The sequence below is a fragment of the Haemaphysalis longicornis genome, unplaced genomic scaffold, assembly GCF_048455015.1.
Source record: "Haemaphysalis longicornis isolate Haplotype H1 unplaced genomic scaffold, Haemaphysalis longicornis Haplotype H1 scaffold_8, whole genome shotgun sequence".
Lineage (NCBI taxonomy): Eukaryota > Metazoa > Arthropoda > Arachnida > Ixodida > Ixodidae > Haemaphysalis > Haemaphysalis longicornis.
This window is the reverse complement of record NW_027526445.1, coordinates 195040499-195064530: the sequence shown is the minus strand read 5'-3', so window position 1 is coordinate 195064530 and position 24032 is coordinate 195040499. Positions and strand designations below refer to the sequence as shown.

At 47.8% G+C, this 24032-nt stretch overlaps 1 protein-coding gene across 1 annotated transcript in view; it reads left to right on the top strand.

Moving 5' to 3' along the window:
- Positions 1-24032, top strand: part of LOC144149964 (protein arginine N-methyltransferase 5-like) — a 58042-nt gene that overhangs the window by 11344 nt on the left and 22666 nt on the right. The window contains exons 5-8 of the mRNA XM_077681718.1: positions 7458-7624; positions 9053-9266; positions 13147-13230; positions 18926-18997. Of these exons, the coding sequence (XP_077537844.1) occupies positions 7458-7624; positions 9053-9266; positions 13147-13230; positions 18926-18997 (537 nt within the window). The remainder of the gene's footprint in view (positions 1-7457; positions 7625-9052; positions 9267-13146; positions 13231-18925; positions 18998-24032) is intronic.

Genomic DNA, 24032 nt, shown 5'->3' with positions numbered 1-24032 from the left:
CATAACGTAAAAACATATTGTCAATGGCTGACTTTGCATTTACAGCGAGCACAATATTTGGGACAAGCACGCGATGCAGAAAAAAACATGCATGAAGTTGAAAACGGAACGCCGTGGCTGATGCGTGTTGTCGTTCACGGTCAGTTATCTCTCAAAGCATAAAGCTGAGCTTTATTATCCTCTTCTTACTCGCAATTGTAGCCTTGCTCGCAAAAATGAGGTACGATGAGCTAGAATCGTCCCCTGCGATCTTTGGCCGAGTAGCAGTCGCGCGCTAAAAAAGATCAGCACAACGAGCGTCCTCTATTGCAGCGCCACCTAACATTTTTCAAATGAAACAGTACAAAAACTTATCAGAGACTCCGTCCGAATAGACAGTTCAACTAAGCAGCAACATTAGACACCCGGATATACCCTCGCATGAAAACGAAACTGGAAGGCGAACAGCTGGCAGTGTAAGGCCGGTTTGAAGCGCTGTCCTCGGCGGAACAGATATCTGGCGACTGGGTGTGACCTTTTGACTTGCATCTGAAGTTCTTATCGCAGAAATCGGGTTCGGGTGGGGGGAAATCAGGAGCGCCGTGCTTTGTTCGAGGATCAGTCGCGGACGCTTCAGGCGCCATGGCAGGTAGCCTTGAAGTTGGGTAACTGCGTAGTAGCGCTAAATATGAATTTCGCGATGCAGAAACGAAACCGAAACTGTTGTAAACTGTTTGCGAATGGTCCTGGGGTAAGTAGAACTACCACAGTACTTAGAACAACTTGCGCAAAGGCAATAAAACTGCCTAAAATCATAAAGTAGCTTGGCAACCAGACACTGCTTGACATTTTCAGCCGATTTCCGGGAATATTACTGTCAGAGCGCGAACCTGACGATTGAAAATCGTTTGCTAGTTCCCCATTCACGCCCTGATAGCAAAAAAAAAGCGCTGGTGCAGAGTAATTACGAGTTGCACGCATTCTTCGTTGGTAGCCGTGACGCGCGATGACCACGCCCCTTTTCCACACCCAGGTGATTCAAAAGCGTGTCAAAAATCACGTTTCCGTTGCAAAAATGAAAACAAAACTGATTTTGAAAGGCCATTTTCTGATCTAACTCCGAACAGCTTTACTTGTTCGAGAAACGTCTGGAACGCTATGAAAAGGCGCTCCCAAAAGTATCGATCAAATTGATCGATTTTGATAGGCGCGGTAGCGAAAGAGTTAAAGAGTTTGCGAAACGAATAGAATGTGGGACTTAACTTTATTTCAAGTGGTATGTTGTTCCAGACGGATACACCTGTAAATTTAAGAGTTAGTTTTCCATAATTGGTACGCACTTTAGGGAGAAGGAAATTGTGACAGGCTGAAAATCTGGTGTTATTAGTATTGACAAGATGTTGCATGGATAGCCCTGAAATACATAGACGATGATAAATAAGGCGGTACATCAATATAGCTAACTTTAGAGTGAATAAATGATTAATTGGGAGCACGGAAAAATGAACAAAGAGTGGTGTAGAAGGCGATTGAAATGGAGCGAAGGTGATCAGACGTAGTGCCCGCTTCTGAAGATGTTGAAGGGGCTCTAGGTGACTGGCATATGTATTACCCCAGGATGAAATGCAATAGGAAAAATGGCTATGAATATAGGCGTAGTATAATGATAAAATAATGCGTGGCTGAAAATAAGCGCGCGCTTTAATGAGAACATGAATCCCAAAAGAAGGGCAAATGTCCCAAAAGAAAGGGCCTTGCCAAAAAAAAGGGCAAGGGCAAATGTTTGTTCCACCTAATTCGCAGACGAAAAATGCACCGTGTAGAACGGGCTTAAACTAACTAATTTGGTCATGTCCCAATCCTAAACACGTCATCATGAACGTGACCACCGTTTCCTGACCACTGCTACAATAGAAAACGTACAGACATTGTTGTGTAGCCCCTATATATTAACGTAACAGTTTCAGTTTTGCTGTAATAAGCGTTTCAACTAGGAAGAAAAGGTAACACCAAGAACACCTGCCTACTTGACGCACTGTAGATCAGCGAGGCATTTGTCTTGCTCTCTTGTTTCGGTAAAGCATTGGTGGATGGTAACGGCGCGGAATTCACGAGATGGCAGCACCGTTCCGTAGAGCGGGAAATGCGAATGCTGGCTGAGCGGTTTCAGTGGGGACGACGACGAATGTAACTCACAAAAATGCTCTTAAAGGTCGCATGCACAATTGTACACGCTGTGTCGCAAAGGGTTAATCAAAAAAAATGTTCGCAAAGCTTAATTTTTTTTTAATCCTGAAATCTCTGGACGCAGTGAAGTAGATTTGTAGCATAGAAGTCTGCAAGGTACAGCAAGACGCACTTCTTATGTAGTGGTTAACTTTTCACATACAAGTTTCGTACTGTTAATAAGTTTCCTTAGTCTACATGCATCCATATATTCGCAGTAGTCGTGACGTCTTGATTACGCTGTCTGGTTGCAACCGTGTGAAGTTTGCATAGACACCCTAAGCTGTAAATCTGGTGTAAGAAGGAAGAAAGATGCCCCACTGAATATGTTCCAGTGTCTGTGGGGATGTTGTTTTTTCCTAGGTGTGATTGATGCTTGCCTAGCTTGCCTTTTCCGGAGGCTGCAGTTGTAATTTTTTTTGTGCTCCTGCAATATAGCTGCAAACCGTGGTGGTGGTTGCGATTCTTGTGCGTTTTTGTGCCCACGCTTGGCCGCACCCAGATCTGTGTTTGAAGCGAAATGCGCTCTTCTTTCCATTTTCTTTTGTACTGTGTGCGGGCAGTCTTAATGTTCCTTTGTGGTCACTTTTCTAGGCTGTTTCTAAATGTTCTCAATGTGTAGTGGAGCCTCGTTATAATGAAGCAGTGTCGGGACAGTAATTTAGTTCGTTATGCAGTCTAACCTCGTTTTAGCAAACACTGATAGAGCGAATTATCAGATATAACAAACTAAATATGAAGTTTTGTTGGTCACGCTTCATTTCAATGACACCCATTCTTTTTATTACGAAACCGAAACCTCGAGAGCCGCGCGATATTGGCTGTAACGAAGAGATATTTGGTTCCCGCGAGGCTCAAAGCTTGACAGCTAGCATAATAAAAGCAAAATGTTAAAAAAAAGGGAGACAAAACAGTCATTTTTTTTTAGAAGCTTAAGGCCCTTTATTGCGTGGACACTGTGAAAAACTTCATTCTGCTCAGACTGTGAAAAGCCACCAGGCGAAGGGCACGTCCTCCTTCAAGTAAAGAAGGCCGGCCTGTTTAGCCGAACAAACCTTGTTCTTTTGTAATTTCACGTTCTCACGTTCCGGTCTGTGTAGTTTGAAATGACACAAGGAGACAGATAAGGACCACCTCGTTTATAGTGGGTTCAAGGCCTAGGACAATGCGTTTTTTATCTAGGATTGTTGCGCGAGCCAGGTTGCCGATTTATTAGGGCTGATTTTCGCCTCTGTTTATAACAAATATCGGATATAGCGAACTAATTTACTGCCCCGATACTACTTCGTTCAACAAGGTTTGACTGTATCCGAAATTCGTTGTACAGTCGAGTCCCGCTACAACGAAATTCACGGGACACGCGAAAAATTTCGTTGTGGCGGAACTTCGTTAATGCAAAATTACTGTTATACGTACGCCAAACGGCCAAGCCGCGAGCGAAACAATCGTCCGTGAAATTTCCGCGATGGCGGGAGGGGGGAAACCAAAGGCTGACATACCTAAGGCGGTCAATAAACTGTCTAACTTCACCAGAGAATGCATTTAGCGTCGCTCTTACACCATTTTCTTACATTGCGGCCAACCGCTAACTCAACGCTCATGCCCGGGCGATCGCGAAACACGCATTTTGCGGCACATGCACCGCCGCAGTGAAGCGGTTTAAATTATCAAAATTTAACTGTATATGCATGAAAATCAGCAAGTTTGGCAAGCTTACGCTTACCGGAACTTTATTTCCAGAAGTCGGTGAGCCTGGCTTGCTTTCGCTTCACAGCAAGCAACGGCATTACGCGAGCCTCACAGTCAGTTAGAAGAGCCATCGCAATGTCATCGTCGTGTGCTCCTATAACTTTTCTGATAATATCAAAAGCGTCCATTACTTTGGAAGCAGTCGCTGGAGTCGGCGTGTCTTGGGGATCATCTTCCCCGGACGACGAAACATCACCACGCTTTTGCACGCTCTCGACTATCTCAGCATCGGTCAACTCTTCATACACCTCTACGTTGGCGTCGACGTTAACGAAGTCGTCCAGCTGAAGATCGGCAGCCACAAATCCCTTGTCCTCAAGGTCCATCCACTGTGAAGCGATTAGTGCGTCTTCAGCCTGCTCTGACGCGGGCTCATCTTCGGCTTCGGTTGAGCTGGTCGCCGCTTGGTTGTTCCCAAAACCGCAGTGTTTGAAGCAGTTGAATATTGTTTCGCGCTTCAAAGTGCTCCACGCAGCAGCCATCATTTGAAGCGCCATGTACAGGTCGATTTTCGTCTCTCGGCCAGTTTCAATGTTCAGCAGAAGGCGCTGCATTAACCGGCTGCGGTACGCTCGTTTCAGGCTCACAATCACCCCTTGGTCCAACGGCTGTATTAGAGACGTACAGTTCGGAGGAAAGTACTTAACCTCTGTGTTCGTCAGAACAACGTCGTCGATTCGATGGGCCGAACAGTTGTCTAACAGTAAACAAACTTTGCGGCCTTGCCTCTTCATGTCGCAGTCGAAGGCGACAACCCACTCTGTGAAAATTGAGCGTGTAATCCAGGCCTTTTTGTTCGCTACATACTTTACCGGTAGTCCTCGATTGCCTTTAAAACACCGCGGCTTAGCACTTTTGCCGATTACAAGGGGTGGGCGCTTATCTGAACCGTCCATGTTGGCACACAGCAGCACCGTAACTCTCTTCTTGCTGTGCTTCCCACCGTGGCAACGCTGTCCTCTAAAATCAAGCGTCGTTGACGGTAGCATCTCGTAAAACAAGCCAGTCTCGTCAGCGTTATAAATGTCCGACGGACTGTACTGCTCAAGCAAGCTCGCGGCATTATCGGAAATCCACTCCGATGCAGCTTCCTCATCAGCGGCCGCCGACTCGCCAGACAGCACCTTGCCAACAATGCCGTGTCGGGTTTTGAAGCGGCTAAGCCACCCCGTGCTGGCCTTGAAATCGTCTAGGCCAAGCAAGCACGCGTACTGAAGGTCCTTCTGCTGCACAGTCGCTCCGCTCAGTGGAATGTTTCTTGCTCGTGCGTCCACAAACCACGTGTACACGGCCTTGTCCAGCTCGTCATGTTTGGGCAGCGTCACTTTCTTGTGCTGTGAACACGTACCAGAAGCAAGAGCCTTGTGGATGGAGTCTTTGTTTTTTAGCACCGTCGACAGCGAGCTCGGTGAAATGCCGAAATCGTGGGCAATGTTCGCTTTCTTCCTACCGCCTTCTGCCTCGGCAATAATCTTTGCCTTCTCCTCGAGAGACAGAAATTTGCGCTTCTTCGTTTTTGTAGCCATTTCAACCAACACAACACAGAGAAAATCGAAGATCGCTGTCGCCACTGTCGCGGCCGCGTGATGACCACGGGTGGCTATGGATTGCAGTGGCTCAAATTCGTACTTTAGATTTGTCTCCTAATATGGCGGCCACTCAACTTCAGTGCGGTTCCAGTTTCGGTTTCGAAAACCTCGTTGAAGCGTGAATCCGATCGTCGCAGCTTTGGAAGGGCCGTCTAATTTGACTGCTCGGCAATGCCCATTTCAGTGAAGTGCCAGTTTCGTTCTCGAAAAGTTCGTTGAAGCGGAAATATCTAATAAAGCGCATTCGTTATTAAGGAGCTGTTTTGTGTTACTTTCTATGGGAAGCTGACGGGGAACCGAAAAACCTTCGTTGTGGCGAAAATTTCGTTGTAGCGGCGTTCGTTGTAGCGGGACTCGACTGTAACAGTAGTGCTCAAAATCGGTTCCAACCAATCAGTAATCTGGCTCATGCAAAAAATCCTTGATACAAAAACAGATGATTTTAATCTTCAAACCTACTGCAAACAAGGTAACCCTGATCTTCCTCCTCCTGGCATTTCAAGCTCAATGAACCAGAACATGAAACGGGAAATTCGAACAGAACAAAGTTCATTTGACACAGCAGGCCTGCATTCCTATTTTTGAGAGGAAGGATGCGATCTATGTGTGGGGGCTGTTCACAGCACTGAGCAGGATAGAGTTTTCCACGGTGGCCTTGAACAAAGGAGCATTTTCTACTTCTGTATTTTCGGACGCCGGTAGTTTTTCCGAGTTGCTTCTCAGCCTACTGGCCACATATTTCTTCGTTTGTATTGGATAGCACGCGCGAATCTCACAGTTTCACTTTCGTTAAGCGTGACCAATGAAAGTTGGTATTTAGTTCACTACGTGAGTGTTCGTTATAATGAGGTTGAACTTTGTTGATGTTACCAGAACTATTAGCACTGTGGATAAGAAATGCATGAAAAGCAAACGCCATGGCATTTCATTTGCCGATGCCCGACTGTGCATGTCACTTCGTTGACTGCTTCTTCGCCGCTTGTCCTGTCTTCTTGTTTATTGCAGAGCACAACTTCGCCCCAGTGAACGTTAGCTTTGCTTTGTTCTACACTGCATGACAATACAGTCCTACCCACTTGTAACAATACCGGTTATAACAAATTTATATATTGGATATAACAGTGAACAGTCGTGGCACCACCAACTTTGCTATATGTTATACGGTAAAACAAACCGCTTATAGAAATGGTCATTTTCCTTATTGTTGGTTATAACAATTGAGCCTGACGGTGCGAGCCTACGTAAAGTGCAGTATTTGGAGATCTGAGAGATCATGGGTGCATTGTGTGTGACCGAGCATGACTTTTTAAGCGTGAAATAAGTTGCGGCATTTTCTTCTATCCTTCCAACACTCGGAAAAAGTTGGTGCCTTTTATGCAGCCATATGCTATCCCTGAAGGAGGAGACCTCCTGACTGCCCCTCTGATCTCCTCCTGTCAGCCGGCCCAGAAAATAAGAGAGGCAGGGGGCAGCTCTTCAACGCTGTCCAGATTAGAGTAAAGCTACAGGGGGGCAAAGGCCAGTGTTAAAAAAGGCAGGAACATCACCGATGTTAAAAAAGGCAGGAAACAATGCCACTTCAGTAACATGCAATCTGCCAACCAGAAAGAAAGGAACAGTCAAAGATTTGATGCGGAGACTTCCTCCTGATGTGAAAGACTGTGGTCTTTTCTAGGGGCACCCGCTTGGCTAAGTCTGGGTGCTCGGCCGTGCAGTTCCATTTCCGTTTTGTAAATTCTGGGTGAAAACCTGTAATGCTTGCAGAAGCAACTTTTTCTGCTCAACACTGTTATAACAAATACTGGTTGTAACAGTGGCTTTTCGGTGGCACTTCAATGTTGTTAGTATACCCAAGTGGGTTAGACTGCATGTTCCGAACGGGCGCGTTCTGAACCGGCTGTGGCTGCCTCGCAGCTGATGTTCCAGCCGTGGATCCTGGTGCCTATGGACTCGGGCAGTGCACAGACCCGCAGTTACCTGTGCCAGCCTTCCTCTGCGGAGCAGGGACAAGGGGATCGTTCGGAAGACACTATCGACGAGAAGGACAACGACCCCACCGGCGTCGACGACCCTTGGGAATGGTATATGCCCCACCGTTCTGGAGTTTCGGGCGTGCTGCGAGCATGTTAAAGGTTGGCCAATATGCCCCCTGTTGACGCATGGGACTCGTGCATCCCGTTTAAAGGGGCACATGGGTCTTTGATGTCCAAGAGCTGTATTTTTACAGTTATGATGATGGAAATTGAAAAACGTATGTAGTTCTTCATTCTGATTGTAAATATGAAATTTGTTTTTGTGTAAAACGACTACATTCAAATTTATTCGAACTTTTGTATTTGATTTTTGGACAGCCTTTGTAAAATAACTGCCGAAGGGATGCAGCTGAACAAAGTACCTGTGAACTGTGTACAAATGAAGGAGTGCAGTAAGACTAACGCCATCATTCTACCTGGCTTGTACCAGAAGGTATGACCATTTGAAGTTTGGGCCTGGAAGGCAAAACCGGTTTTTCTGGTTCCCACCTTCCAGGCCCAAACTTCAAATGGTCGTAACTTCTGGTACAAGCCTGGTACAATTGTAAAATTTTAAAATTGTACAATTGTTTGTAGCTTTTAAATCACGTAATGTTTGTAACAATAACGGTAATACTATTTACGAAACTGGCGAGATTACGTGGTTTAAAAATTAAACAGTCATATTCACCACTAGTAAATTATACTGCGTATTTCAATAAAGGAAAAAGGGCCTTTGTTCCAACATTAACACGCGAAAACGTGGTGCTGGCGTCACTTATTAGTTTGGACAGGAAGGTCACCTGCATCGTTGCTGACTTTCATGCCGTCTCCTCGAAGCAGTCTTCATTGACTGCTTCGTTCGAATTGAAATGGTGCTTAAAGGAGCACTGACATGAAAATTTTATGTTACACTTTTATTGCTTTTATCGATGCTTAATGGTCTGGCCAACCTGAAACAGCCCTTCAAATACTTCAGCGCACGATAGTTAATTACATTGAACGGCCTGAAAATCATTTGTTTCAAATTCCCGCGCTTTCATCCCGAACGGCGCATATGACAGACTCCCTGCCTGACCTCACCGCTTTGTGCGGACGTCACCGGCGCCCGCTTGAGAGGGTGTTGCGCCCGCTCGCCCTTCGTGGGGCCGCGCGCGTGACGTGACGTCACGAGTTTTTGACGAGCGCTGTCGCGTCACTTCTTTTTCCTCTCCTGGAGTGATGTCACGCTGATGTCCATTTGCTGAGTGCCGCTCCGCGCGCTTCTTCGTCGGCGCGATAAATGAGATCCAATTGAACTATGTTCGCGTTGCAGGCCGCTCATATTTCAGCCAGGGTATTCTGTTGAGTGAAGGAAGCGAACTGTGCAATAATATTAACGCCGAAAATTGGTGTCAGTGCTCCTTTAACATGGCGGCTGCCCGCGAAGGCGGCAACGAAGCCGGCTAAAGGGGAAATCTCAGCTTCCGACAATCCAACTGCATTCTCACGGTCCAGGTGGAACGTGTTCCGGGGCGTGTGCGGAGCGGACAAGCGCATCGGCCTGGTGCTCCGGCTGACGGCGGACCTCCCGTCGGAGCGTCGGCTGCTGCGCTGGCTCGGGGAGCCCGTGCGCTGCGTGGTGGTCAGCACCACCCTGTTCCTGACCAACAAGAAGGGCTTCCCCGTGCTGTCCAGGCCGCACCAGGAGGTGCTGCTGCGATTCTTCAAGGTACCGACCACCGTTCGGTGGAAAAACACCCTCGGGGCTGCTCACCTGCTTCGTAGGCGAAAGCGTTGCAGGGCTTCCTCGATTATGAGTCCCGGATCGTCCGCGGACTGCCTGAGACGTGATCCGGCGCTCGATTTTCCCATGTTTTCCTGTGAGACTTCCGGTCCGAACGCAGTCCTCGGACTCCCCGTGGACTGTCCAGGACTCGTAAATCGAGGATGCCCACCGCGTTATTTGCCGATGCTTATCGTAGACTTCCCTACTGCTGCACCGTGTTTGCATCCCTTTCCTCGTTTTCCTTTGTTCATCTTCTGGGACTCGTTACTCTGACGGGCAGAATGGCGACACGTCATGCCACGGCTTTCTCAGAATCAGACTTCTCGGTGACTGACATTCACCTGGGTTACCCGTGGGCCGTCACTTTTACCTGCCACGCAATGTGACATCAGTACTGCATGCAATGTGTTTAGCTTGCATGGTGGTAACTCACTGTACTGCTGTTGTGGATTCCCGGGTTTGGTTGCTATGCAAACGAAGGTGTTTTTAAGAGCAGAGCTGCTTAGGCCGAGTTTTTTCCCTTCGTCGCACCAAAAAGCCCCAAGCCTCAAGAAAAAACGTTGTTGCTTCCTCTGTCATAGGAATCATTAAAACATGAAAGTGAAATGTGCAGTGAAGTCTGTAGCTGAACATGATTTCCGGGTCGGCGGCTATTTTGTTGGTGTGCTTGGCGAGCGACGTCCTGCTGACGGGTCTCTTTGGCAAAGGTGTACTGGCGTCATTTCTGTGATGGATATGACATCAGTGAAATCTTGGTGTAACCCGGCGTAAAACATCTTAGTGTTAAAATATAAAACCCGCAAACGAACAAGCCTAAGTATAACGTACTCTTTAGTACTAAAGGTTGCTTCTGCGCAAGAAGACCCTGTGTGCAGGGGTACACCCTTTACAGGCCACTTGCTTCGTTGTACTGGCGTTGTTTCCGTGACGGATATGATGTCAGTGAAATCTTGGTGTATCCCGGCATAAAACATCTTAGTGTTAAAATATAAAACCCGAAAACGAACAACCCTAAGTATAAAGCTACGTGCACACTAGCGTTGAACTTGCTGTGCCGCCCTGCCGAAGGCCGACGGCAGTCCGATGCTACTCTTTCTAGTTTCGGTTCTATTATTGCGCGCCAAACGCCAGTGGCGCTGGGGAAACAAAATGCTCTCTTTCTCTCCGGTTTTTCTCTTCGCTCGTTCACGGAGCGCTTTCCCTCACCCCCGCCTCGCGCCGTCAGCCCCGTCGCCCCGTCTTGCTGCGCATGCGCGAGAACGGTTTCCGTGCGCAACGGCGAGGCCGACGCGCGTTTCATGTAGTGGGCTATTTCTCGTATGTGCTCCCTCGGACATTACGGTGCTACAAAAGGGACGCCAAGAACACCAGGATGAATCGTAACGCGAAGACTCCGAGTGCTGTTAGCAAAAGGTGAGAACGTCGTTCATATGCCGTACGTGAAGCTGAGCTGAAGGATAGGACTTGTGTTGTGCGTGTGCTGTGCTTGAAGACAGACAACCTTGTCTGTGTTGTATTGGTCATCGGTGTTTCTCGCCGCACGTAGCGTTCGCGCACGTAACGCGAATAAAGTGTTCAAGTGATATTCGAGCTGGCGTCGTTACTGCTCAAGCGGCGTGGCTTCGTGCCGGCGGAGCGAGGCCGGCGAGGCTTGCCCGTTGGAGGCAGCGGGGTGGCGGTGGCGGTTGCCGGGTGGGGACAGGGGGGGGGGGGGGGAGGAATCCAACCGGCATGAGAAGGGAGAGCGTTACCTCTCCCTCACGCAAGCTGCGTGCCCTCGCATTGTTGCCATGGCAATTATAACGCCTTCAAGGCCAACATGGCGATGGCGTTGCTAGGGCAACAACAACGCAGTAATGTTTCCCCAGGCTCACCAGGGGAGAATATGCCGCATGAGTCGCAATTAGCTCGGACGCTGGGTTGAAGGCTAAGAGTCCGCCTCCTGCCGACGGCGGCACAGCGCCACGGCGTCAGTGAAGGCCACACCAACTCGCTGCCATGGTGATCGCGTGGTACACCCGTTCTGCGGGAGTGCCTTGAGCGAGAGCTCCCCCACCCTCCCCCCACTTTTCTGAGCAGCTCTTGGGCGAAATGCATTCTTGTCGAGACGGTGTGCACTTGAGGAAGCGGCGGTGGGAAAGCGGGAACAGGCTGGCATGCGCGTGACCAGCGCATCATTCCACTCTCTATTGCTCATTGGCCTTTGCGGTCTGCGGCACGGCAGAAATGGGTTTCGGATGCATTTGCTCTGCGGCAAGGAAAACGCGCCATTCTCGGCGAAAACAGGTTGCCAGCGGCTGCCGACGTCGGCAAACGGCACACAGCATGGCACGGCACCGCTGGCGTGCATGTACCTTAACGTACTCTTTAGTACAAAAGTTGCTTCCCTGCAAGAAGACCCTGTGTGCAGGGGTGCACCCTTCGCTTGCTTCGTTGTACTGGCGTCACTTCCGTGACGGATATGGCGTCAGCAAAATCTTCGCGTATCCGGGAATAAAACACTTTCGTGTTAAAAGCTACAGATGGATGGTGTTATGCTCATTTTTACGTAAAATAAATTTCCAAACCCAGTTCCACTGAGCGAAAATTTCGTTGAAGCAGAGGCAAGACAGACAAATAGTTCATCATGGGGAATACTTCAATGCACTGACTCCTATGGCTAGCTGGAAGGAAGATGGAAATATTTCGTTGAAGCAGAGTTCGTTGTAGTGGTGTTGGACCCTACGTGCATACAGTTGAACCCCGCTACAACGAAGTCTGCTTCAACGAAATTTCTGCTTCAACGAAATATTTCTGATTCCCCGTCAGCTAGCCATAGAAGTCAGTGCAACAAAGTCCTCGCCACAACGAACCATTCATCAGGCTTGCTTTCGCTTCAACGAAATTTTCAATTATTTGGGCTGGGTTTGAACAATATTTTACTATAAAAAAAGCATAGCGCCAGCTATCTGTAACTTTTTATACATTCAGGACGCTTAGTTTCACCGAAAACATGCGCGGTGCGCCCACACCGCCACCAAAAACAAACAAACAAAAAAACTCATAGGCGGACGCCATTGTTTGATGGTGATAACGATGTGGCTGGCCGTCTTTACGTGAGGCGCAGGCCCGGTTCGCCAAGCCGGAGCTACAGCTGGAGCTATGTATAGCCAATCCGTATCCAGTTGAAATTGCACAAATGTGCTCCGCTGCTGGTGCGGCGCTGTCATGTATGCGTTGTGAGCAGCTGTCCTTGCCGTTTTCCTTCTACCATTCTTCATGGCCAAGAGCAAAAATCATGCTTGCGTGTTTGGTCTTGAGGCCAAGTCATCCTATCTTAGTCGCGAGCGCGCGGTCATGTTAAATGCAAGCGTGCGCGTCTTGCCTGCCAAGGTCAGTAGCTGCCATGCCCTGTCACAGGATAAGATAACAGCACTGCTCCTGCCACAAGCGAGAGGGGGGCTTCGGACGGCCTAGCAGCTATCTGTAAGTAATCAGCTTGGTGGACATGCCTTGTTGCACAGCAATACATTTTGTGCCTGCCTTTCTTCACTCCCCTCCGTAACGCGTTCTTTGCATGCAGTGAAAAAACAGATAACTATTGGTATGTTTGTTATCCGAATAAACACGACGTTATTGCGCGTCACTCCTTTTTCTAAGCATTGTATTATGCTGCGAATGATGCGGAAACATACAGGGCTATTTTTCTGGCTTTTCCGTGGTGTGTTGGGGCAGATTTCGCCTCAACGAAATTTTTCGCACGTCCCATCAATTTCGTTGTCGCGGGATTCCACTGTAGTACTGGGCGTGCTGCTGCATTTTTCTTTTGCATCTCGCTGTGCAGCTCAACTGCCAGGTGATGGTGGAAGGCAACTGCCACCATGAGCACAGGCGGCTCTACTACCAGTACCTCGACCACCTGTACACGGTGAGTGCTGCCGCTGGCGCTGCACCAATGGGTGTGCTCGCTGCGGGAACAACGTGTCGCTTGCGGGAAAACGATACAGTTAAAGTTCCTTGGCCCTGACTTTCCCTGTCGGGTTCTGGAGTGCATGCTGGCTTCAAGTTTTAAGCAAATTATTGGCACTGCCGTGCGCTGCGGCGTTAAGGGGGGACACTGCTCTTAAAACAGCTTCCTTTTCATTTTTAAGTAAACCCTGTGAAACTTGCCAGTCTTGCTATTCTTTCCCCACTGATTTCAAATGTGCCATTATTTTTTCAGCTGGTCCATTGGTTCCCTAGATAATTGGAGATAATTAGCCATATTCGGAGGAACAATAGACGAAACAGTGCTGGTCATAGAGCTGTGATTTTTGTACTTTCCAGTACTATGAACCCTGGTGAGTGCAATAAGTGGACCGGTTTTTTGATGCACCACTTGGAACTACCGTATTTATTCGAATATAGGTCGACCTTTTTTTTCCGAAAATGTGCTTAAAAATTGAGGGTCGACCTATAATCGTGACCGAAGAACCTCGTCCTATAGTCGTGATCAAAAATGGCGAGCGCACCAAGCGATCCGTTTCTCCGTCGCGCCCGGCGCTCCTTAATTTGAGGCGGCAGCGCGGAGCATCTAGATCAAAGACAGGCAAGAAAATAAAAGAAAAAATAACAAAACAATCAGCGTAAGAAAACCACCCACAGTCACTGCCGGCTATCGCGCATTACCTGCGGCCGAACCGGACACGAGCGAGCTGACGTACTGGCTAGAGAGCCAGACTGGCTTGGCTTGGTGTCTTCGGAGCCGCGGTAGCCAGAGTTACTCAATATACAGTTGCGAAACTCTGCTTCAGAATCCGGGCGGCGCTAGCCCCCCCACTCCGTGGAAGCTGAGGGGCAAGTCGACGCGCGCGGCACCTAGGAGATGAAAACGAATCTTCGCTAAACTATTATTATTCAAAATTCTTCTGTAAAATAAAGATTGCTTTTTAAATTGAAACACAATAATTGCGTAAAATTTACTTGTGTTTTTGCGGCTTTTTTTTATGACTTACGGCAGCAGCCGCAAGCACTTGAGTACTGCTTCAACGTCCTGCCGACAGACGACAATCTAGTCAACTTGCCCCGTGCTTGCCCCAGCGCAGGGGGGCAGCAACCGAAGACCGGTTTTCGATACATGGGGCCTATGGGGAGTTTCGCAACTGTCTATATCCAGTAACTCTGGCGGTAGCGGCTAGCGCGAGGTGGGGGTAAAGACAAAGGTGAAGGTGAAAGGTGACTTTCGCCACCTAGCGTAGCCACCTCGTGAACGGAACGGCGTTGCGTGCTTCGCTCGCTGTCTCTACTATCTCCCGTTCTCCGTTTCATGCGCTTTCTTTGTGTTTGTTTCGTTGTGATTTCCGCACACAACGTTTTTCTCGTGCGCATTTCGCGATGTCACGTCGGACATTAAGCGGTGGGTGATCCTGTTTGCTGAGAACTTGGAACAACTGCGCCGCTCAGCGAGAGTTAGTCGGTAATGAAAAGCTGATCAGGGGATGGCGGAAACAGCGGGATGAACTTTTTGCTTGTATGGCACTGCGTCGTGCGTTTCGTGGCCCTACAATTGGGAGGCACGATGCTCTCGAGAAAAAACTCCGGCTGCATGTGGAAGAGGAGCGTGCGAAAGGTCCTGCGAAGATATTCAGACCAAAGCTCAACAGTTAGCGCTGCAAGGCGGCATTGGCCGTTCAGCCTTCAAAGCCAGTCGGGGGCGGGGGTGGGTAATGAACTGCGGCGCATGCGGCGCAAGTTCCGACGACGACGCAGTGTGTGGCTCCGACCAGTGAGGTGACCGCGTTGTAAATAAATGGGAGTTTTAAAAAGTTTCCTCAAGTTTTTTCTTAAAAGTATGGGTCGACCTATAATCGAATATATTATTTTTTTTTTCGGCGACTTCAATTTTTAGGGGGTTGACCTATATTCGTGCTCGACCTATTTTCGAATAAATACGGTAATTTTACAGCTCATTAAACTTCGCTGGCACCAGTGGCAGGAAACCAGTTTGAGTGCCCATTTAAAACACTGAAGTTTAAGGAGCTGTAAAATTAGTTCCAAGTGGTGCATCAAAAAACCGGTCCACTTATTGCACTCACCAGGGTTCATAGTACTGGAAAGTACAAAAATCACACCTCTATGACCAGCACTGTTTCGTCTATTGTTCCTCCGAATATGGCTAATTATCTCCAATTATCTAGGGAACCAATGGACCAGCTGAAAAAATAATGGCACATTTGAAATCCGTGGGGAAAGAAGCAGCAAGACTGGCAAGTTTCACAGGGCTTACTTAAAAATGAAAAGGAAGCTGTTTTAAGAGCCGTGTCCCCCCTTAAAGGAGCCATGAAGACAAAATACAAGTTGGGTTTAATAGAAAGATTGCTTAGTCCCGATAACAATGATACCAAAATCATCGCAATCTTCGAACAAATAACGGAGATATTAGAGAAAACGTGTGAAGCAGTAGTGACCCCCTAGCCAATTTCCCGCAACTTTTCTATGACGTCAGGGAACCTTGTTTGTGCGATTGGCGGCCGCCTAACTGACCTGTCGCGACGACACATGACTGGACGTCTGTAATGGGGCCTCTAGTTCCATTTGACCGCATCACTTGAATGCTACCGTGCAGTTAATGCACTGAAAATTATGTTTTATTGTTGGCCCGTATGACGTCATTCTTGCTCATAACACGTCACTGTGGCGCAAAATTTGAAAGTTTTTAAATACTTCTTGCTTTTTTTTCGTTAAAAAAACATCTTTTGTGACTGTAATGGAGCTGAGTGAGATACTGAATCCTAGTTCTTTCAAATTAAACGAAGTTGTATTTTCTCTTCATGGCTCCTTTAATGCTTTCGCTGCCACGGGAAATTGACCGATTGACCGAACAAAACATTTTTTCTGTGCTATACTTATTCGTTAGGCACACATTGCAGTGACATAAAATGCAGATGATTCCATGCGCTTTGCAACGACACCAATTTTAATAATGTTTTCTTAAATAATGATTGCAAAAAAAAATTAGCAAATTCGAAATTTTTTTCCAGGCGTCGAAGAAAATAAAAAAACGTAAGTTGTGTATAATAAACCACTAGTAGTAGAAAAAATTCAGAATATACTTTTTGTAGGTAAACATTTAAAAAACCCATCCTAGAAAAAAAATTGTGCTGTGCGGTACAATTTGTCAGATATAACAGAAAATGTTAGCCCGCGTGGTGCCCGTGCCTTGTGGTGAAGCCCAACCACTATTTGAAATTTTGCTATTTTTTATTTATTTATTTATTTAATACATACTGCCAGCCACCTCTTGGTGGCCAAGGCAGGAGTGATACAAACTTGCATACTTGCAGCCGCGCAACACAGTACAGTTCACGGTGCAGAAATAAAATCACCACATAACAGGCTTGCGTGGGACATGTATACTCGGGTTACAGGAGCAACACAAGAGCGCTGTCGAAATACAATCCAACTTTTGTTCACAACACGAAGTGGAAAAGCATGATAAGAGGAATTGAAACCTGCACATGGGACCAGACAACTGTTAGTACAAACAGGCAAGTGGCAGCTGATAAGAATGCGTCGGGCGCTGCAATGCCAGTGACGTCACGGGGCAGTTCATTCCAATCGGAAATCGTTCGTGGAAAGAAGTAATATCGCCGAGAATTTGTTTTTGTAAGCGGCATCACTATGGTTTTATCATGCTTGTTCCGAGTTTTTCGCGATGTATTGCACTGCATGTATGTGTTAAAGGCGAGTCCTGAGTGTCCATTGGCTAAGTTATACAGGAATTTTATGCGATGTAGCTTTCTACGGGACTCTAATGTGGGAAGACCGGATCTATTACGGAATTCAGTGACTGAAACGTGTCTACTGTACGTGTGGTAAATAAACTGAAGGGATTTATTTTGGATTTGTTCAAGCAAGTGTTTTTCTGTTTGTGTATGAGGATCCCATACGACGTCAGCATATTCCAACAGTGGACGTACCAATGAAGTGTAGGCGACTAGTTTTGTTTTGCTGGTACAGTGTCTCTAGAAGAAATATGGTGGTTTGACATTATTAAAGGCCCCAATCAGCCTCTACATCATGTAAAAACACCTTGTCAATGATTATGACCGGCAAAATATTGAAGGCAAGCAAGCGATGGGAAAAAATCCTCTTGAAGTTGAAAACCAAACTGTTTGGTGGATGCTTGTACATTCTGATGATCACTTATCAGTAAGAACTTTCATTTGCAGTTTATTATCATGTTCTGACTCGCTATGATAGCCCTGCTTGCAGGAATACGGTACCATGCGCTAGAATCGTGCCCAGCAAGCTTTCACCAAGCTGCCGTCGTGCTATGAAGCGAGTTCAGCACTATGAGCCTACTACATTGCAGCGCCATCTAACAATTTTGAAAAGAAACAAATACAAGGCTGTTGGAGACTTTGTCCGAATAGGCAGTTTTACTAAGAAGCGACACTAGACCTCCGGAAATACCCTCGTATGAAACCGAAACTGGCAGGTGAACAGCTGGTGCTGTTCAAGGCCAATTGGAAGCGTTCTCCTCGTCTGAACTGATACCCGATGACTTGGTGTTATCTTTTGACTTTCAATGGAAGTTGTTATCGCAGAAGTAAGGCGTAGATAAAGTGGAAGCATGAGCGGCGTGCTTGTTTCGAGGAACAGTAGCGGGGAACGAAGGCGCCATGGCAAATGGGCTTGTAGTTGGGTAACTGCGTAGTAGTGCCAAATATGAATTTCGCAATGCAAAAATGAAACCGAAACTGCTGGAAACTGGCTGAAAATGCCAGGCACACTTGCTAGACATGCGGGGGACCATCAGAAATAAACTTTGGCCAAATAAAGCTGCTCTTTCCCTGAACCAAAGATCACTAGTGAATAGCTGGTGTCATTTTCAAGTAATCATCACCTCTCAATGCTGTCGGATTGCAAAGCTGACATCATTATTTGGTACTTGACTTGCCAGGAGCCTTTCGACAAAAAAATATTATGGTAATGCAGCCTAACCACGATCTGCATCCTTTTTTGTCAAGGGCAGAAGCCACGTCCCCTTCCTCAAAAACACGCTCACCTCAGCTCCAAAAAACGCTGTCAAGAATCTCGGTGTCGCCGGAGCGGGAAAATTTAAACTGATTCTATAAGTGCAGTGCCTAGACTAACCACTGGCCGCATTAGGTGTACGAGAAACAACTACAACATGTTGAAATAGGCAATATAAATCATCGATCACCGGTGATCGATTTGAATAGGTGTGGAAACGGAACAGTTAAGCAATGTCAGAAGTGTGTATTTTAGTAATTTGTGGGCCATAGTGAGCAAACGACGGCGTCATGGCACGTTGCATTCAGCACTGCAACGTGCACTGCCCCCACTTTTTTTATCTGCTTTCTGCATATACCATTTGGAGAACTTGATGAATTGGGCGAGTAGCCTTTCTTCCTGCTGTCATGAGGCTGGTGTCTCGGCATACGTGCCAAAAATAAGGCGCAACATTTTACATGAAAAGTTTGTGGCACATTTCCAACTTTATGTTAGCTTTGCGGTTGTTGCTTTCCAGTTTAAAAGCTGAAGGCTTAGACCTGCACGGTTAATGTTGCACCTCGTGTTTGCTGTCCTGTTCTGCTTACATTTGGTGTCTACTGCAGACTATGCCGCACGACGACCCGCTGGGGAGTTTTGTCAGGGGCTTCGAAGACTACCTCCAAACTCCACTGCAGGTGAGTTCTGTGTCATGTTTGGTGCTTCCCATCTCAGGTAGACGCCTCACTGCTGTTTTTGAAAGGCTGTGGTTTTTAACGGGCTTTAAGGGGGGTCACTGCTCTTAAAACAACAGCCTCCTTGAATTGTTAAGTAAACTCTGTGAAATTTGTCAGTCTTGCTGCTTTTTCCCACTGATTTCAAATATGGCATTATTTTTTGAGTCAGTCAAGTAGTTACCAAGAGACATTAAGAGATAATTAGCTATTTTTGGAGGAACAATAGACAAAACAGTGTTAGTCAGAAAACTGCAATCTTTGTGTTTTCCAATACACTGAACCCTGGTGAGTGCAGTAAGAGAATCGGAGTTTTGATGTATCGCTTGGAAATAATTTCACAGCTCATTAAACTTTGGTGGCACCAGTGGCAAGGAACCATTTCAGATGCCCATTTCAAACACCAAAGTTTAATGAGCTGTAAAATTAGTTCCAGGCGGTGCATCAAAAAACGGATTCTCTTACTGCACTCACCAGGGTTCGTGGTATTGGAAAATATAAAGATTAGAGTTTTATGGCGATTGCTGTTTTGTCTATTACTCCTCCAGAAATGGCTAATTATCTCTCATTATCTTGGTAACTAATTGACTTGCTCAAAAAATAATGCCGTATCTGAAATTAGTCGGGAAAAAGCACCAAGACTGGCAAGTTTCACACAGAGTTTACTTAACGAATAAAAGAAATTGTTGTAAGAGCCATGTCCCCCCTGAAAGTGTATGTGCTCCTGCTGTTAGAGCACTGGATTTCATTGACAGCACTGTGTTTCTTGTAAGAGAAGTTATTTGGAACGCTTATGACTATGGTTCGTACATTACTGCATTCAGTTACACGCCAGATAAAAGGGTTCATGCGCGCAACTAGTGGGAAGGAAATTTTTGGCTAGCTGCTTGGTTCGGGTCTTTCTCTTCATTCCTGCGCTCTGGTTTCTTTCCAAAGGGAGTTCGCATCATCACCCCTAGATTGCACGTAAGTGTTTGAGAAACTCTTTTTTTTTTTTTCTTCACGGGTGACGTCAACTCTGTGCTGCCTGCATGCTGTGGGGCTCAGTTTTGTGTCTGCGGTGTTGTTTTCATTGTCTTTTGTTGGAAACGAAAGCCCAGAAGCCAAGAAGGCTGGAGGGGATTCCAGGATGGGAAAGATAGCTCTCCTACAAGTCTTAAGGGGGGACGCTGGTTTTAAAAACAGCTTCTTTTAATTTTCAAGTAAACTTTGTGAAACTTGTCAGATTGGCTGCCTTTTTCCCCACTGATTTCAAATGTGCCATTATTTTTTCAGCTGGTCGATTAGTTCCCAAGATAATTGGAGATAATTAGCCATTTTTGGTCAAACAACAGACAAAACAGTGTTGGCCATAAAACTGTAATCCTTGTGTTTTCCAGTTCTACAAACCCTCGTGAAGGCAATAGTCGAAGCAGTTTTTTGATGCATCGCTTGGGACCAATTTTACAGCTCATTAAACTTCTGTGTTTGAAATGGGCACTCAAAATGGTCCCTTGCCACTAGTGCCACCAAATATTAATGAGCTATAAAATTAGTTCCAATTGGTGCATCAAAAAGCTGCTTTGATTATTGCATTCACCAGGATTAATAGTACAGTGTAGACCGCTTATAATGTATGTCGTGAGAGCCGCAAAAATCCGCTATATAAGCAGCACTATAACCAAAACATGCGCGATATTGTCACGAAGACAAGGACGATGCAGTGGTGTTGAATGAGAAACACGTTTATTGGAGCGAACTTGTGCTCCCCTAACAACTCAAAAGAATACAGAGGCGGCGAAGCAGCGGTCAACAAAGTGACTTGCACAGGCGAGTGACGTCGAATCGAATGCCCCGGCGTCCGCACTGCAGGCTTTTTATCTTTTGGCGCGCGTGGTTCTCGAAACATCGATTCGCATCGAGAACATAGTAGATCCAAGAAGATTATTCTGGGCTGTTCACGTTAGATCAGAATGCTCTCCCTATCACAACAGATAACACATGCGGCACAGAAAGAAAGAATGGAACACGCGCTTCCCTTGGCGCAGAGATAACACAGACCAGCGCAGCCGGGCGGTAAAAGCAAAACACAAATAAACAAACCCAATGTATGGTTCGCGGCATTACCCCCCCCTCTAAGAGTGCATCGACCCGATGCTAACATAAGCGACAGTCCGAACAAATGAAAATAAAAGTTCGTCATCGTCCGTAGAAAGGTTTTAAGCGAACCACGTGGACGACTTCAGGCCGCGTGCGTCGTCGTGATGTGCCGGAGTCACCATCGGGGATCACTTCGTAGGTAAGTTGGCCAACACGTCGTAGAATCTGGTAGGGTCCGAAATACCTTCGCAGGAGCTTCTCACTGAGTCCGCGTCGTCGGATGGGAGTCCAAACCCACACACGATCCCCTGGTTGGTACTCGGCGTCTCGGCGTCGGAGGTTGTAGCGGCCGGCATCCACCAGCTGCTGGTCCCTTATACGAACTCGAGCGAGCTGGCGGGCCTCCTCCGCACGTTGAAGGTATCCTTGGACGTCGGCGTTGAGGTCGTCGTCTTCTACATGCGGAAGCATGGCGTCGAGCATCGTAGTCGGTCGTCTTCCGTAGACAAGCTCGAACGGTGTCATCTGCGTAGTTTCCTGCGTCGCTGTATTGTACGCAAACGTGACATACGGGAGGACTTCGTCCCAAGTCTTATGTTCAACGTCGACGTACATGGACAGCATATCCGCCATTGTCTTGTTGAGACGTTCTGTTAGTCCGTTCGTTTGGGGGTGGTACGCCGTCGTTCTTCGGTGATCGGTGTTGCTGTAGCGTAAGATTCCTTGCATCAGCTCCGCCGTAAAGGCCGTTCCGCGGTCCGTGATTAGGACTTCAGGGGCTCCATGTCGCAGCACAACTTGGTTTATAAAGAACTTGGCGACTTCTTGTGCAGTCCCCCGCGGAAGAGCGGCGGTCTCTGCGTACCGCGTCATGTAGTCTGTCGCTACGACAATCCACTTGTTCTCCGATCGTGACGTCGGGAACGGGCCTAGAAGGTCCATTCCAATTTGTTGAAAGGGTCTCGATGGGACGGCGATCGGTTGCAGAAGTCCGGCGGGTCTTGTCGGCGGCGTTTTTCGTCGCTGGCAGTCACGGCAGCTCCGGACGTAGTGGGTGACGTCAGAGGTAAGGCCGGGCCAGTAGTACCTCGCCTTGATTTTTCCGATAGTGCGGGCTGTGCCCAGATGTCCGGAAGACGGGTCGTCGTGGCACGCTTCCAAAATTTCGTCACGAAGGTCCGCGGGGATGACGAGAAGGTAATTCGCTCTTGTTCCGGGGCTGAAATTCTTCTTCACAAGGACGGAGTTTCTCAGGCTGAATGCTGGTAAGCTGCGTTTGAAGGTCCTAGGAACGGCAACGTCGCATCCCTCGAGGTACTCGATTATGACGCGTAAGTCGGGGTCGGCACGCTGCTGGGCGGCTAGGTCGCTCTCCGTCACGATCCCGAAGAACGCGCTGTCTTCATCAGAGTCTTGTGGTGGTGGGTCGACGGGGGCGCGGGACAGGCAGTCGGCGTCGGAGTGTTTCCTGCCGGATTTATAAACGACTGTAACGTCGAACTCCTGCAGGCGCAAGCTCCACCGCCCAAGACGGCCAGAGGGGTCCTTCAAATTGGCGAGCCAACACAGCGCATGGTGGTCTGTTACAACCTTGAATGGCCTTCCATACACGTATGGGCGAAATTTTGAAATCGCCCATATAATAGCCAGGCACTCTTTCTCAGAGGCAGAATAGTTTTTCTCCTCCTTCGACAGACCACGGCTAGCATAGGCGATTACCCTTTCGCAGCCGCTTTGCTTTTGGACAAGGACGGCACCCAAGCCTATATCACTGGCGTCCGTATGCATTTCCGTTTCGGCATTTCCGTCGAAATGAGCGAGCACGGGCGGGCTTTGCAGGTGTTTTTGCAGCTCGCCGAATGCTTTTTCTTGGTCGTTTTCCCAGCTGAAAGGGGTGCTATCTTTCGTCAAGCGCGTGAGTGGCTCTGCAATGCGTGCGAAGTTTGCGACGAAGCGCCGGTAGTATGCGCACAGCCCGAGAAATCTCCGCACGCCCTTCTTGTCTTTCGGCCTAGGGAAGTTCGCGATAGCTGAAGTTTTTGCCGGGTCAGGTAGGACTCCCGCGGCGTTGACGACGTGGCCCAAGAACTTGAGTTCCCCGTATGCGAAACGGCACTTTTCAGGCTTCAGCGTCAACCCCGACGTACGAATGGCCTCGAGTACAGACTCCAACCTTGCAAGGTGTTCGTCGAAAGTCCGGGCGAATACCACTACGTCGTCGAGGTATACGAGGCAGGTGTGCCACTTAAGGCCAGCTAGCACAGTGTCCATGACTCTTTGAAACGTCGCTGGTGCTGTGCACAGCCCAAACGGCATCACCTTGAACTCGTATAGGCCGTCTGGGGTTATAAATGCAGTCTTCTCTCGGTCTCTCTCGTCCACTTCAATTTGCCAGTAGCCGGTCTTCAGGTCCATCGATGAGAAGTACTTCGCGTGGCAGAGGTGGTCGAGGGCGTCGTCGATTCGGGGGAGGGGGTACACGTCCTTTTTCGTGATTTTGTTCAGTCGCCGGTAGTCAACGCAAAACCTTAATGTGCCGTCTTTTTTCTTTACGAGTACGACGGGCGCAGCCCAGGGGCTTTTCGATGGCTGTATAATGTCATCGCTCAGCATGTCGTCGACTTGAGTCCGGATGGCTTCCCGTTCGTGTGAAGAGACGCGGTACGGTGACTGTCGGGTAGGTCGGGCTCCATCTTCGGTTATTATTCGGTGCTTCGCTAGAGGGGTCTGACGTAGTTTTGCGCTCGACGAAAAACATTCGCTATAGCGACGCAGCAAAGCCAATAATTTTTTTCGTTGTTCTTGCGGTAGCGCCGGATTCACGTCGAATGGCTGCGGGAGCTTGAATGTTTCTACGGGTGTGCGTTCAAAGTCGGCGACTGCGATCACATCACTTGCTTCTTGCGTTTCTTCGAGGAAC